We start from the raw sequence: 17,391 nt of genomic DNA, 5'->3' as shown, positions 1-17,391 counted from the left end.
GGCAAACAAAGTGACCTGGAGAAAAATAGTTAAAAAGAGTGAGTTCAAAGATAGATGTGAAGATTTGGAGAGCTTGAGAGGTTAGATTGCAACTTGGATGGGAAGTGAGGGGAGTTTACAACACTGTGAAAAAACTTCCTGTGTCTTCTGAGTTTCTGTCTCCACCAGCCTGTCTCTGTGAGAGAGTTGTTGGGTGTATTGGGTGAACTTCAGCCCACTCTCCTCCTGTTTCTCTGGCTTTAGCTATCCCGTAATAATCACGATGGGACCTCCCTTGGTCCCTTGTCTCTAATTATCAAAGTCTAATTACAACACATTTACTGTTCCAGGATACTTTTCACACTTAGGAAGAATTAACACAGATTAGAGGATTTTGGTGTCCATCATTGTTTTTGGCTTTTTGGCTTTGGTTGCGTGGTTAGACTGCAAGAAAGGCAGGCGGTTCTGCAGCATGAAATAAAAATACAGCACACAAAGATAAAGGCAGACAGAAAGACAAGCAGGGATGCTGGGAAATCATGGAAGAATGCTGGCAGAAAGGTATGAGACAAGGAGCAAACACAAATTTAATCTTACTGAAGGAATGCTGGCAGAAAGTTCAAATATCCTAAATCTTACTAATAGTAAATCCATGTTTATGGGTTTCAAGATATTTTTAAGTGGAATATGAAAGAACATTAAATTTTAAAAAGAGTCACATATGGGATAAGAAGGGACATGGAGCAAAACATCAGATAATATTTCCAGGAATTAAGGTGAATTGAAGTCATGTTAACAGGTATAGACCAATTTACGCAGTCATACTGGGCTTTTTGGGCCAGCATCTGCAATGATGATCTAGCACAAGCACTGAAAAAGACAAACACATTATACATATTGAGAGACATTATAGGTTAGTCTATTAAAAAAGAGAGATCCCCTTTCCACAGATGGCCACGGGTGCAATAGAAGCTGCAGCTCATAAAATGGCAATTACACAAATACAACAAGATGATTGCAAGTTCAATATTTATGTAATAAAACCAACTAAATAAGTTAAACAAAAACAATTGGATGACTCATTTTATTAGGCGTGCAGTGCAAAAGCAATTGTTTTTATTAAAAAAAAAACATGGACAGATTCTGAGACAGGGTAGCTACTAATCATCTGAGCTGAAGACATACACACAAAACACAAAAACATATAAATGCCTTTACTGATGTTTTCGTCTTGTGTCATTTGCCTTACTGTACATGAAACTACACATAGTAGTGGTCCCTGCTTGGCACTATATGTATAACACAGGCAGAGGAGCAGACAAATACAGAAACACACACACACAAGCACACACACTTCCCCCCTCACTCCCATTATGTCTCTGTTCCGGTGCTTTCCCATCCAGTTATTAACATTTCAGCCATATCAATTATAGATAGGTGAATTTCCCCACTCAGATGTACCAAAATCATTCAGACATTTCTTTGTCAGAATTGAAGCATCAATATTTCACCGGCTGGCTGTTTGTTGAAACGCTGAAAGGGTGAAAAGGCCCGCTGTGCTCTGCTCTGTTTTGTTTTACTTTCACACTGTGCTGTAGGAATGAAAAACATGCTTCTCTGTCTGTCTCCCTGTCCTCGTCATTTTTCAGTTTTACTCTGCAGTTCCTATTCTCGGATCAGTTTAATGCATTCGATGCTCTCTCTCGCTGTCTGTCTACCCCTCTCTTTCCCTTCTCCCCTCTTTTTTCTCTCCCCCTGCCCTCCTTTCCTCTTTCTCTTTGACTTTCTTACATCCATTTATAGTCCAGTAGTTTTCCCAGGAGGAGAAAATCTGATTGAACTGCTAGAAACAACAGGCTCTGATTTATTTATTATGGTATTTACATTCAGTATGTGTGTATTTATGGTTGTTCTTCAATGAAAGACTTTTGGTTTGTGTCTAAACATAGTTTCAGGCTGCTTCCAGTAATGACAAGTTAAATTTTTTGAAAAGTAATTGTGGAACCATGCCAATAAGAGTGAGGTATTTGCAGTGTTGGTGGTAACATCTCAAGACTAATAGGCTGTTATTTACAAGTCTCCTACAGCGCAGAGCTATTTAAGTCTACAGGCGCCTGGAGCGTGCATGTCTGTGTTTGTGTGTGTGCGCAGGGGTAGCCTGAAATTGAGGTGTGTGTCTGTTGGGGAGCAGACATGCGTGGTCACCCTGTGATTGTCGGCAACAACCCTGAGACACACACACACACACACACACACACACACACACACACACACTGAAACACACTTTTGCCCCTCTAATTTTTCTCGCTTCATCAGATTAATTTAACATGGTCATGAGAACATTATCCATATGTTCCCTTTCTCAAGCTTGTAGATTACAGCTTTGAGATGCAGAAAACGGCAGTTAATCCTCAGTTTAAGAAGAGGAGAATACACACAGAAACGCACACACACTCATCTCGTTGAGACAAAGGAGTCATCTGTGTTTGTAGACAAAGACTACATTATGAACAGGCAATATGGTTCCCCACTGTCTCTCTCTATCGTATAAGAAAACTCATGATATGGTTGCATCTGTCTTTTCATCTGTCATTTATCAACACACACACTCACACACAAACAGCACTGTTATGTCAGTGTGCCCCTGGTCAGACAAGGTTTTTTTTATTATGTCACTATGTTGAAGCAATCTAATCTGTTATGGCCCTGATTGCAATTTAAGATGGTAATCTGTAATCTATAATGCATCACATTTTGTCAAGCACTCCGCTGGCTCTGCAGGCAAAATCGATGGAGTGGCGGTCAGACAGAGAGAGATGTTTTCATTAAGATTCATATACAGTAGCAATTTAAATGCCGGGAGGCAGCTGGAGGGAGATAAATAGGACGACTGACAGACAGCTTTGTGCCCCTACTAAGATCAGTATAGCCATGACCAATCATGACTCCCATAACTTCCTGTTTCATCACATGACAGGCACCATGGTACCACATCTGTTCATCATTGGTGACAGGGATGAGTTATAACCCAACAGCTATGTTTGTTGTGTGAGATAAGAAGACTGATACCTGTACAAAAAATGTTAGCTTAGTGTCCAAGACTCTTAGAAGTCCCTGAGACCAGCCACGAAATAGCCTGACACATACAGTAACTTGCAGAAAAAGCACAACGTGTCAGCTTTTGTGCGGAATTAACAAACAAGATATAACATGTTAATTAGTAGGCATTCCAGGTGTTGTTGTTGGTGATTTTTATTACCTTTTTATTACCCAGCCCTTGTGCTAAGCTAAGGTGCTGCTGACTCCACCTTCATATTTACTGCACAGACATGAGAGTGGTATGAGTCTTTTCCTCAACTCTGGGCTAAAAAAAGGAAATAAGCACACTTCCCGAAAATGTAAAACTACAGCTTTAACCCTGCCAATGACATAGCAACAAGTCTGGTTGTTGTTGTCTGACAGTGTTTTTAGACATATGCCTCATTACTTGGAGTTTTCTATGAATGTATTGGAGAGAAAAGCCATTTAATAGGCTTGTATTTGTATTCATTGAATAGAGAACAGTACCTCTCTTAAATGATACATACTTACTATACTTTTCATCTGACAGAAAGTGATATTCTCCGTGTCAACTACCTTTCAACTACCAAGAGAGTTAAGGTCAAAGAACTTTTTTTAAGTGTACAGTATGTAGCCTGTTGAGGCAGCGGCTGGTTGTCTACTCCACATTTTCCTCTTAGCTCGCACTGCTCTGTCTCTGATAGCAAGATCTCTATTTGGAGTGTTTGGAAAGAAGGTGCACACACACACACACACACACACACACACACACACAGCTGCTTAGGGAAAAAGTGCAGCGTCAGGGTCCATTGAGGGCAGGCTCAAATCATCCTGACAGCTCCCTCCTCTCTCTCTCTCTCTCTCTCTCTCTCTCTTTCCTCTCTCCTCCATTCATCTCACCCTCCCTCACTCCTCCTGCGCCCTCACCACTGCCCAATGGAGCCCATCTATCATCTTTCATCTGCTCTTGAGCCTTCCTCTGTCCCACCTTCTTTTCCCTCTTCGTCCCTGCAAGCCTCTTTCTTCATCACCTCTCTTCTCCTTATGTCTTCCTCTTATCTAATTTCTCTCCTTCTTTCCTTGCCTCCTTCCTGTATCCTCACCATCATCCCTCTGCAATGTGCCAATCTTTTATAGGCTAAATCATTATTCAGCATTGCATATGAGAAAACACCAGCAGCAAGCCAAAATGCCACAGTCCTCCTTTTCTCTGTTTTGTCTCTCTTCCTCTCTTATTTTCTCATCTCCTTCCCCTACTCCTTGTCTCCCTCTTTAAAATGCTTCTGTTCTTCTCTCTTTATCATTATAGACTTTTCCTCAGCCTATATCTGTCTTCATCCTCGTTTATCCTTCAGTCTGTGTCTATCCATCACTTAAATCCCCTTTCTTTATGTCTGTCTCTTATTCTCATCCTCTCCTCATTCTCCACCCTCTCCAGTCCTCCTTTACCTCACATCACACCCAAGTCAGATGCTATCTACAATATTGATATGAGAGAAACACACACACATGCCCACATACACTTGCATAAACAAGAGTACAAATGCACAAACACACAAAAACACACAGACACACACACACACACACAGAGGTGTGAATATTTTGGGGCTTTCAAATAAACTCATATACAGTGAAAGCACAACAAGCAGACAGGCACGTAGGCAGTTTCACGGTTATGTGGCTTACACAATAAGTGTGGAGTAAAGCAGTGAGTTAAGAAGTGATTTATATGACAGAGAAGCTGCAGTCAACGATAATGGTTTCACTAATGATTTAGACCTTGTCTTTGTACTCTGCCTGAATCAATCATTTAACTTCATGCTGGCTAGCTCTGTCTTCCCCTCTCCTCTTCTTTTGTCCCCTTTTCTCTCAGTAACCCACCTTAACACAAGCATCTAGTATAATCTGAATCAACTGCTTTAATATGAACCTTGTAAAACACATTTTACCTGTAAAGTACATGCAATGTGATGGAAAGTTTGCAATGTTTGATCATATGCACACATACAGACACACCTGATCTGCAGGCAAAAGTCCTGGGGACATGACCAAGAGAAGAGCAAAAGGTGGAGTGATGTGATGTGACACTGGCCTTAGGGCAGGAGGGGGAAAAAAATAAAAAGTTGGCTGGAGAGATGAAGAGACTGGATGACAGAGAGAGGAAGAGAAGAGGAACAGTATTCGGAGTGACAGTGGATGTTCAGTTACCAGCTGTGGGCATTTAGCAGCTGCCTGCATGTTTAAATTAACAACACAGTGACTCTACCAGCAGGAGAGTCATGCGTCCAGACAAGCATCCCAGAACAAAGCTGAAAGACAGTGTTATTAGAAAGCTAAAGAGAGACGAGCCAAGAGAACACCATGGGACCCAGATGTGCGTTACAACACAGTTTGAGGTTTATTTACCAGCTTTCGATAAATCTAGGCAGCAGGCAAACATTTAGGCAGCAATAACTCTAGCTGCCTAAAAAGGGATATGAAACCTTTTGCTTAAAACATGTCCAGTGTAATCAACATCTCACCCCATTTACCCAGAGACCTCATTCACTACTATCTGTATAATAGACACTCAATAGTTTACTCAGTAGTGAGCAATAAATTCAGACACTCAATAATTATTATCAATTTCCGTCACACAATATATGTAGTGGATACATTTACACATTCAGGCTTAGGGTAAATGTAGTGCACTGTCCAGCAAATAGGCAGTGCATTTGGACACAACCCGATGGATGCAGCAAAAATGTCAGGAATTTCAAGAATTGTTAAGATCCAAGGTGGAGATTTTAGGAAATCTCTCTCTCTCTCTCTCTCTCTCTCTCACACACACACACACACACACACACACACACACACACACGCACACACACACACACAGGTAATATAGGTAAGGATGATAATATCAGTGCTCTGATTTACAGACACTCCCTGAGGCCCTGAAGGTCTGCCTGATCAATGTCTGTTACTGTAATCATTGAGTGTGTGTGTGTGTGTGTGTGTGTGTGTGTGTCTTTGAAGGACTGACCCTGATCAATGTGTGTTAAAGCCATAATGAGGAATCGATTGGTTGTCCTGGAGACTACTGCTGGACACACACACACACACACACACAAATACACACACTGTCTATCTGTCTGCAGTAATAGGCCTATTACTTGATAACAGTGAAGTCAGTCATCCTCCTCACTCTCTATTAACTGCTTCATGACTATGGCTGCTTTTGCTCTACACAGGTAGATGAATATACTATATATACATAGCGCGAGTGTGTGGGTCATATAAACTTGAACACACACCAAATTAAAACAAATAACTTCAGTGGTTCAGGGCTTCTCCACAAGTCCATGCAAACAAATAATTTTACCATGATTAACTTACTGTGAATAGCTTTGGCTACCAATGACAATTAGTACAGTTTGAGACCCTGCTAACAACTTTCAGAAACCTATTTCTAGACTGAGGCAATAGCTATGATGGCTATATGGACTGCAAGTGATACTTTTAATTGTATAACAATCTAATGTTCCCCTGTATTAATTGAGTAGTAATATGCAAGAGGCTTTTTCAGCTTGGATTTGGTGTTTTTGCACTGTCTGTGAACATTAAGAATACTCTTTCTGGCTCTACTGTATGTTTCAAATACAGTATAATGCTGGCTTATGAATGTGTAGTGTTTGAAATTCTTTGTCTCCAGGGATGTACATTCACGAGAATAAGAAGTAGGAATAAGTCAGAAGCATCAGTAGCAGCTGCTGAACTGGAGCCTATCGTGCCTTATGGGAATTGTCAGTGCTGCTGGAGGCATCTTTGAACAGTAAGAAGATTGGTCTGAATCCACCACCTCCATAACTGTTCTTGTCCTGCAGGGAGCCTAACAGTCCAGTTTAGTTCGCAGTGAACCCACCATGTTGAAATACATTTTACTTGAATTTTGTTGCAGCATTCAATGAATGTAGAAGTTAAAAATAAAGGGTGCGCATATGCATGTATGAATCTACTCATAGTTGACAGTTTCAGTTCCTCTAAAAATGTTTGTTTGGAGCCACTGATGATTTCACTTCTCTTTCAGTGGAATGTGCATGAGAATATAGCAAAGCTAAAGCTAAAGTATGGTCTTCCTTATTTGTTAGAAAAAACAGTAATAATTTGTAAAAATATTTATTTCAAATTCCAGAAAGTGCCTTCTGGAGCTGATTATCAAAGTTTTTTTTCAAACTGCGTCCAGACTTTCTCTGTATTTATCACACAAACATACAAAACACATACAAGATATATATTTTTTAATATTGTATGACATGGTAATGTTTTAATTGAATTTCATTGTCTTTTCTCAACATCTTGACAACTGTCACGCAAGTCTGGCCTGCTTTCAGCTCTTTTTAGTGTGTGTGCCACCGCATCGGCACCCCCGATGTTTGAAAGAAACGTGCAGGTGTAAAAAGACAACTCCCCGACTAAAGAGGGAGAGAGAGAACTTGTGAAAGGCAATTAAGGCCAAGGCAGAGAGGAGGGGTGTGAGGGAGGAGGGGCGGGAGTGCATCTGTATCCAAACATTTTCCTTGGTTCACGTCAGAAAGACTTTGGAGAGCTTTCTCGCTCGTGAAACACCCCAACCCCCAAAACACACACAGAAGCACAGGCACACAAGACTCTCCCCTAATGTCAGATCTCTGTTAGTTACGTTGACTTCCACAACCCAATCTGTGCTTACAATCCATCACGAATGCCTCATCTTTACAGCTGTAACCTCCCATGTTTCATGTTTTGGAACCTACGTTTGTTTTTTTGATCATTTCCCTCATGTACGCAAGGAAAAAAAACATCGCTTACAGCGCTGGTTAACAAGAGAATTTCAGGGAAAAGTGGGGGAGAAACAAATTCAGACTTCTTGTCATTCCCTATGGCAAGTTTCAGAAAATCACTGATTGGCTGCCATGAAATATATTGGGGGAGAGGAAAGAGAGAGAGATGATGGGATTAAACAGTTTGTTAGAAGCTGTGCACCTCCTACACAGAGACAGATTGAAGGAAACCTCAAACCCGTCTATAGATCCATCTGAATGCATGGCCACAGGCTCTGTGTGTTTGCCAGCGTGACTATGTGTGAGACCGAGAGTTTGTGTGTTTGCGCAGGTCTCTTGCGTATGTGTGTGTGCTGACTTAGAAGTAGCAGTGGATGTCTTTCTGCCTTCTCCTAAAGGCACAGAGCTGCAGGGAGGGAGGAAGGGATGGAGGGACACCTGTCTCTGTCAGTCTGAGGGGAGGAGTTGGCAGTGTAAATGCAGTGTCATGTTCTCTCTCTGACCACGTCCACACTTTTGTTTTGGTGGTTCATCCACACACCTGCAAACAGCAGAGCTTTTCGAAACAGCCTCCACAGTAGTAGTTAAGCAGTTAACTTTCTGTTGGCTCTAACCCTTTCTATGATCATTTACTTTTAATGTGAACATAGCCAAACACATAGTATTTTGTGATCATGAAATAGTGACTTTATAGCACCAGCACAGGGGTTTCTGTATGGCTGGTTAACAGGTAGCCGTGATCAAATCAGGTTTTTATACTCATTCAACTATCTGACAACAGAAACTATGTAAATGAGAACAGCTAAACTGTGATTTTGGCTCTGTTAAAATACAGTAATGCTGATGATTGAAAGAAGGAGGGGTCAAAATGGATTAAACCAGCTGAGACTCAACAGAATCACTGGGGCTGTCTCACTCTTCACTAGCAATTGCATTTGTTGCCAACAGAAACAGGACAAAGAAGAAGAGATTTAGCCATTTTCCTGTTGTTAATAAACGGTAGTTTTAAATTCAAATATTCACAAATTCTAATATCCTCTCTTTCCCCCCTACGTGCCTCCTCTGCCTCGCCCACGCATTGGCTCTTGGCCACGGGTTATGTGCCTGACTGCACGCTAAAGAAAGCTAGAGAGGAAGAGGGGATAGAGAGAGAAAAGGAAGATGACTAAGAATGATTTCAAATTAAAGAAAAAGGTTAGACAGAGAAACAGTTCAAAATGAAAAGGGAAAGAGTCAGAAAGAAAAAGAGATCTTCTGTGGATACCACCAGCCCCTAAACAAAGTTGTCATTTCAGAAAAAAGGAAGAGGAAACTCTCTCTGGGATGAGGTGTTCTCTTGGGAAAATATGACAGGAACTGTGACACACACACACAGATGCACACAAACATGCTAACAGTGCAGTGACAGCTTGCGTCATAACTGTGGTGTTAGTTCTGCGCAAAGTAGACACAAAGCATGATGGGAGAGTGGGAGGTGTTTGACTCTCATTATGTCAGGAGCTTGCTCACCTGTCAGAAAAACACAGAAAACACACACACCCGCATGAAGACGTGAACTGCATGTGCATTGCATGCACATACACAGTGAGAGACAGAGTAAAAAGCCCACAGTCTTTTGTGTTCCGGTACCCACATTACACTGTGTCTATGCACAATAGAGTACATCTGTACACTTGGCAGCCTTTTATAATGCTATGAGGGTTCTGTAGTGTTGAATCCACTCCTATTGTCTGTGGTTTCTTCATGTCTTATTGTTACAAGACAAGAGGTAATAAGACGAACACACACACACATGCACACACACACACACACATTTGATAACTCTGTCACTCTGACAGCTAGGATTACAGTGTAACACAGCATAAAATATCCACCTCTTATTTGATCTTGTCAGCTCATGTCGAGTCATGTGAAACCAGGTCTGTGTATGTGTAAGTTTTGTGTCTATTTGAGTGTATGTGTGTAACAACGTCAACCCAAGTGACAAAGCCAATGTATGTATGTGTGTGTGTGTGTTTTGGCAGCCAAGTTCAGGAATGATAGTCCACAAAATGGTGAATACATGCTTACAAATAGTGAAAAGATTAACACTCCTTTTATATCCATCTTTAATGTGTCTGTACAGTAGTAACAAAACACCATGTGTGGTACTTTTACCATCCCATAGCACATGAAACCTGCTTAACTTACGTAAAGCATACATCTTAAACTGTATGAAAAAGACAAGATACTTTCAGTACTTTTGGGGTTGAGGAGTGTTCATTTGATTACTCTAGAGAGATGTAGAAAGCTCAAGATTGGAGCAATTAACTGCAGTGGGGCCAGGATTGATTGATAGGATGGGCGAAGATGTGAAAGTTAGGCTGTAAGAAAAGCCCTATTTGAAATTTAATTCACTTAACTCAGAATTCAGCTTCATGTCTTCTTTCATGGCAAGTTACTCAAGGAATTTCTTTCCAGGAAGCTATTTTAGAGGCAGGCAGGTGTGTCTTTGGTATCCAGACACAGAGGCAACACTCCTGCTGTGGGTCTGGAGACAGGTCCTAACACTTGTGGTCAGAAAACATGAAAGAAATAGGAATAAAAATAGTTTTCAAGTCAGAACTTCCCCTTTATGGATAGAAAAAAAGTCCCAGGCTGCTTTTTGATATGTAATGCTCAGCAAAAGCTATATAAATGTTTATTTTTAGTTATACTGAGATTTTAATGTGCATCATTCATAGCTTTTTGTATGTAAGAAAAATACAAATACCTATAAAGAAGTAGTAGCACTTGTGACATGATACAACAGGACAAATGTCACTTTAATGTCAATTGTTGATATTCCCATTGTGTTTAGTGTTTGTGTTCTGAATCCTCGCTAATCAAACATCAACATTATCAGTTATAATTCAGCCCAGTCCCCCTATAACAGTCTGCAAAAAGTGTGAGATATTTCTAAGGAATGAAAAACCAGGAAATGCAGAAGCGACCTAAATCCACTCTAAAAAATGGAAAATGTGAATTTCTCTGTGCACTGAAGGCCCTCAGGCGGTTCAAACATTATTGAATTAGACCAGGGCAAAGATGTAAACTACAGTCATGTGTTCCACATTAATCCTTTTCTAGCATCAAAGGCTGCAGGGTTCATCTATAGTTCAAAAAGCCTTGCACACTCTCGCACACCCTCACTTTGACCCTAGTGTAACATTAAAGAGGTGTGAGGTACGTTTTCTTGTATTAATAATTTCTTGTATTAATAATTTCTTGTACAATGCAAGACTTGTTTGGTTGTCATTTCTTTTGAAAGTACTGCTTAATTATCATCAAACTTGTAAAAAGACAAAGTGGTGATGGTGCAGTGGGTAAGACGCTTGCCTTTGGTGTGAGAGACCATTGTGTCCCTGAGCAAGACACTTAACCCCTTGTTGCTCCAGAGGCGTGCGACCTCTGATATATATAGCAACTGTAAGTCGCTTTGGATAAAAGCGTCAGCTAAATGAATTCATATGTAATTAAGTTTAAGAAGTAGAAAATCCATTAAATTAATCGTATGAGATTGGGAATCAGTTTTTTTCTTTTGAATTTCTAAAATGTGGTTGACTCACTGTTTCCTAATGCAAGCTGAAGGGAAGCACATCATCTTTACATACACACTCTCCTTTTGTTTGTATTATAATATAGTTATAATCCATAAAATAGTGTTCTGTAGACCATGAAGCCCTTAGCAACTGGAGTATGTAATCACTCGATTACAGTGCAGTTATAGAATTTTAAAAAGGTTTCTCTTCCTATTTTGCCTCATGCAGGTGGTTCTGTTACTCCTCCACCATCTGGGAACTGCCAATGTCTTCTGCTGCATTCATTTGAATTCTAATGACACCCATGCTTTTGCTGATAGTAACTGTGCTTTCAGAAGTCTGTCTAGCCACTGATAGATGCAAACAATTTGCTCATTACTTCCGTTTCGTGCCCAAATCCAATGTGATGCCTGCCAGATGAAAGAAACAACTACTAAAGAAAAAAAAAGACTAATAATACCAGATTAATTATTTAAAGGGTTTAACAATGTCCTTTTCTCAAATTAAAAAGTCTCCTCTCCACATCCACAAAACACCTCATCAGTACATTAATTAAATGTCTGTACGTCAAGCATGTATAGCAGTAGATATTTAGTACTGTAGGTTGATAATGTTCCTGTGGTATTGCATTTCACACTCAGTGCCAGAGTTTCCACAAGCTGCAAATCTCTGGATAGTAATACAATAGTGCAGAATTGTTGTTTAATGAAGTTAATTGAAATAAACATGTATGTAGGAGAGAAGGTTTTTTACTAATATTTGTTTGTCCTCTACAGGTATGACTATGTAGAGATCCATGATGGGCCCTCAGAGACGGCTGACCTACTGGGGAAGCACTGCAGCAACATCGCCCCTGCACCAATCATATCGTCAGGGCCCTCGCTCCACATCAAGTTCGTATCGGACTACGCCCACCAGGGGGCGGGCTTCTCTCTGCGCTACGAAATCTTCAAAACCGGTAAAGGGAAAAGTTGTTTTTAATGTCTTTCACTCACACTTGCCCCCAGAAAATAAGATACTTTTGACACAGGTAGTCAGACAAAGTGAGAAACACACACAGCCAGGCGTAGTTTAAAAAAAAAAAATCACTTTTTAGCCAAATCACAAGTCTCCTAAGATAATAAATACTTGTAACATGTAATATATACGTGATATACGTATTCTATTAGTAACAGAATACGCAAAGTAGACATTTTGAGAATTGTAAATTACCCTGACACTTGGACAGACTTAACAAAAGTGAACAGGATTTTAGAAGGATTGCACCTTTACAAACAGGCCATTAGTAACTGTATTACAAGATACTCATAGAGGACTCGATATGCTTCATTAGGTGACCAAGCCTCGTTTATCTCCCTGGTGTCATGGGAGACAGAGAAAAAGAGACGAAAGACACTGCAGAGGACCCTTGAGAGCCCTTTAGACTGTCCAGGCGAGACATTTCTCCCCTTCATGGCACTTTGTGTTTGTGTATATGTGTGTGTGCCTGACATGGCTCCCCTTCACGCTGCCATGGGTCAGCCAAAGCGAGACCAATTGAGATCAAGGGCGAGCGAGACATAGGGGTGCGTAGTGTCGGCCCCACAGCCATCTTGTCCCGTTCCCCCTGAAAGCATTCCACACATGCCTGCTTAATTGAGTCCTGAGCCCTGTTCCCCTGAGACACACACACACACACACACACACAGAGGGCTGAGGTTACTAACACAACACGTGCGGTTGTCGGTGTTTCTCACTTGCTGGCACCAGTCTGTTGGGATTTCTCCTGTGTGTGTGTGTGTGTGTGTGTGTGTGTCTTTTGTGCTTGACACAGTCCACCTGATGGACTTTGAAACAACAAGGGTGTCAGTGTTCACACCCTAGCAGCCTAGGGAGCTAGAGAGAGAGAGAGAGACTGGTGAATCAATCAATTGATTTTGAATTTTTGACATTTTATAACAAACCAAACATAAAACATTAAACACCGCAGTGCAGTAGTTTCATGGCTAGCATTTAGATAAAGTCTGCAACGCTGTGGTCAGGGTTTGGTTGGGGTTAGTCAAAAACACGACTTGGTCATGTTGAGGGAATGGATTGGGTTAAATAAATACTTGATTAAGGTTAAGGCAACACGAGAGTTTAGCTTAAAATTTTACTACTTTTATTTTATTTCTACAATACTTGATTAAGTTTATGGAACGATCATGGCCATAGTAAAAAGAAACCTGTGACTGTCAGTATTAAACAGGAAACAAACAGCAGGCTTTCATGTAAAAGTCTGACTTTTTGTTGACCCATCCATCCACCCCATGTTCCCCTAGAGGCCGATCAAGGGCTTTGTCACTTGTAAGTTTTAGTTTGACAGTCTGTTTAGGAGGAATCTCACCCAGGTTACCATCAAATACATATGACCAAGATCAAGTTTTTAAGGACAGCTGCTTCGATTGATGAACTATACAAAACCATAAACAGGACTTCCTCCAGTTTGTCTCTGTCTGTGTAACTTTTTGTGTGTGTGTGTGTGTGTGCGTATATTTGTGTCCAGCCTTCCCTGGCAGTAATGATGGAGCCATTTGGAACATTCAAGCTGTTGCCATACTGCTAACAAGATCTTGTTATCCTGGAAGGTGCAGCAGAACGTCTGGTTGTGTGGGTGACAAGATTTTGTGTGTGTGTGTCATTCTTACACATACTGTATAGCCTCACGATGAACTGTCTAAATATGTATCTATCTGTGCTACCCCGGCACATTCTGGTCTGTTCAACCTAAATGGAGGACGAAAAGTCTCTCCCCTCCTATGCGGTATTTCCACGGCCAGTACTTGCAGGCAAACAATATACTATATTACATTATATGTATTTAGCTGATGCTTTTACCCCAAGCAACTTACAATAATGCATTCAACCACTTGGATACAATCCAAAAATTACAAGAATTGTCTAAATACATCAGCGTTATCAAATATGCTGAACTGCTTCAAGTGCTACATTTAGAAAGAATATTAGATAGAGGGAGTGTTTTTGTGTTTTTAAGGGCCAAGATGCAGTCTGAGCAGATGAGGTTTCATTCTGAAATGGAAAATGCGTACATTTCTGCTTTCTTGATGTTTATGGGGCGCTAGTGTCACCATTGTGAAGCCAGGAAGGCAAACAGCCGGCATATATGAATATGCTCTCACTACTAGGCACAGAAAATATGAGGGAAAAACAAAGACAGAAGACGTTTCAAACACAGTTGTACTTTTTGTGATTTTTGTTTTATTTTTCTATTAAACTTATTTTTATTTTTTATCATTTAGAAGATTGGAATTTGCAAGTTTTTTTTATTTCAGTGTTTATTTTTGCATATAAAAATGTGTAAAAGAAGGATTTGTATAATCACTTAGTGGGACTCTAGCACACATTGTATAATCACTTAGTGGGAGTTTAGCACAATCCCTTCCTGTTACTGGGGTCAGTGTTTTGGAGTAGTGAGAAGGTTTGCGTGTGTGTGCGCATGTTGTCGGAGATTGTCCTCGACTTTCTGGGTGTCCTAATTACTGGACCCCTCAAAGATTAACAGTCTTATCACTCTGGAAACAGCCAACATACATATACAGAAAAACATATCTACTTGGAAAACATTTACCTAAATGTATCTTCAGAACATTTGCAGAACATATAGTATATATGCACTGAGTATAAATACATGGACACATAATGCACTGACACATACACACACATGAACAAAGACTCATGCATGCTAGTGACAGACATTAAAATTAAAGGCTTGGACAAACACAAAAAATGCTTGAAACCAAAAAGAAATACACATATCATATACACTTGTTTTTGTTTACAGCCCTGTTACTATGGAAATTCTAGTACAATTCCAGCCAATACGAAAGCAGTTACCAGAATGTGGCAACCAATCAAAATCTACTGTCTAGGCAGTGCGCCCCCAGCTGTTATTGTGACCCAGAACTCACCAGACACACACGCTGAGACATATATGAATGCAGTGATGCAGGCTGGTTACTCACAAATGCAGGGCAGCTTGCATGTCTGCACGCAAATGTTACCTCACGCACACACACACGCACGCACGCACACACACACACACACACACACAGACTCATACAACTTATTTTCGTCACTTAGGAAGACATTTCATTGACTTACATTAATTCCCTACCTAATCTGCCCAACCCTTAACCTTCATCCTTGGGATGTAGTCCATCTGTCTTCTAACTTGACCTTAACCAAAAAAACTAATCTTAAGCTTAAATTTTTAATAGTTTACTTGTGGGGACCAGCTTTTGACCTAAATGGGAAGTGAGTCCCATAGTGCAACTGTGTGAATAGATTTCTGTGAGTAACACAAGTACACACACGCACACTCCCCGGGCAGTGTAATGTGGAAGCTATCGTGGCTATCCTTCCAATAACTGCTTTTGTTTACATTCTACCAAACGCCTTTAGGCACTTCCTCTCCCCCTCTGTCCGACTACCCATCAAGTCAGTTTATTACACTGTCTAACCAATCACATTGCTCGCTCCTCCCCCCTCTGGCTTTCATTGAGGAAAGTGGATCCAGATCTGACCCAGTGAGGAGAGAAAGATGCTCCGTGGTCGAGCTAATGTAACAAATAACAGAGGTATGATTACCTTCAAAAAGTGCACAACAAACCTGAAATAGAAAATAAATCCTTTCCTTGGTCTGCATTGCAGCATATTGTGCCCTTTTGGTACACCTTCACTCAAGTGAAGATGTATGTGTTTACAGTTCATAGTACTGAAGGCAGTATTTTTCACTCTGCCAACTACTGATGGAGATTTTATGATAAAAGATTAATGTGACAGATTTTGCAGATGATTCTTCCTGGTAGAAAAGATTTGTTTACAGTGGTTTGTTCGTAAATATTAGATTAAAACAGACAGCGTTTTGAGATATGGCATATTGAACATGTTCCAAGATGCCTCAATTTCATCTACATGTCAAATTGAAGAATACGTCTGAAAAGATTTCCCTGAATTACATCATCAAAGTAATGCTGGGTTGCTTTTTAGCAAATTACATTGGTACGGCTAAAGGGATGGTTGTCTTGTGACAGTTTAATTTCATATGTCAGCGGTAATTTGGTTCAATAGGGAGTTTATTATGGAGGGAAACCCCTGCTGGGATTCAGTGACAGAGGCTGAAATGTAATGTCAGAGGAGTTTTCAGCAACACAAGTCTCCACCTTCAATGATGCTGAGGTGGAATCTAACCATGGAAAAAACAAGCTATGTTTTTGCAGGAGCTGTTGAGCTGTGTGTGGGGCTGTGTATTGTCTGTCAGTGAGACTGTATGTCAGTCCCCTCTGCATGTGTACTAATGTGTGTGTGTGTGCGTGCGTGCGTGTGTGTGTGAGTGTGTGCATTAGAGATTGGTGGAGGGAAGGAGCAAATAATTGTGGGTTTGATCTGACTAATAGCCCGTTGGCATGAAAGACAGTTTGAATGAAAGTAGATGTCTGCATTGCCAACTTACCAGACACACACACACACACACCTACGCACCTACACACTCACACACACACACACACACACACACAAACTGCCAGACCTTGTCCCGTCTCCCAGAGATCAGTGAGCCATAAGCACCAGCGCCAGATCTACCCAGCAACACACACACACACACACACACTTCCTCTAACCTTACCCTATAGTGAAACGTGTTTCTTTCACACTTATCCAGTTCAAACAGATGGGGAGTGAGGAGAAAAGAATAGGAAATGAAACAGTGGGAGGGAAGTGAATGATGGAGCTGCGGAGGATGAAAAGATCCATGGGAAGATGGTAAAGAAAGAACAGCAGGAGAGAAGAGAGGAAGAAAGATCAGGAGAGAAAAAGAAGGAGAAACGAATGAGGAGAGAAGTTTAGCGGGACAAAAGGGAAGTCGTAGAAAACACGCATATAGATTTAGCACAGAGCACTCTACACACAGTTTTGAATATTTTAAACAAAGTTCAAATATGTTCCCTTTTGGA

The 17,391-nt window shown here is 40.7% G+C and overlaps 1 protein-coding gene across 4 annotated transcripts in view; it reads left to right on the top strand.

Annotated features, from left to right (window-relative positions):
* The window catches only part of LOC119903877 (neuropilin-2-like), a 93,159-nt gene that overhangs the window by 13,062 nt on the left and 62,706 nt on the right, over positions 1-17,391 (top strand). For all 4 annotated transcript variants that reach the window (XM_038720149.1, XM_038720147.1, XM_038720150.1 and 1 more), the window contains exon 3: positions 12,178-12,359. In XM_038720149.1, coding sequence (XP_038576077.1) covers positions 12,178-12,359 — 182 coding nt within the window. The remainder of the gene's footprint in view (positions 1-12,177; positions 12,360-17,391) is intronic.

The sequence above is a fragment of the Micropterus salmoides genome, unplaced genomic scaffold, assembly GCF_014851395.1.
Source record: "Micropterus salmoides isolate LMB-PRFRI ecotype aquatic unplaced genomic scaffold, ASM1485139v1 Ms_hic_scaffold_15, whole genome shotgun sequence".
In the NCBI taxonomy this organism is placed as follows: Eukaryota; Metazoa; Chordata; class Actinopteri; order Centrarchiformes; family Centrarchidae; genus Micropterus; species Micropterus salmoides.
Note: the sequence above shows the minus strand (reverse complement) of the source record. Positions and strands in the feature narration are given on the sequence as shown.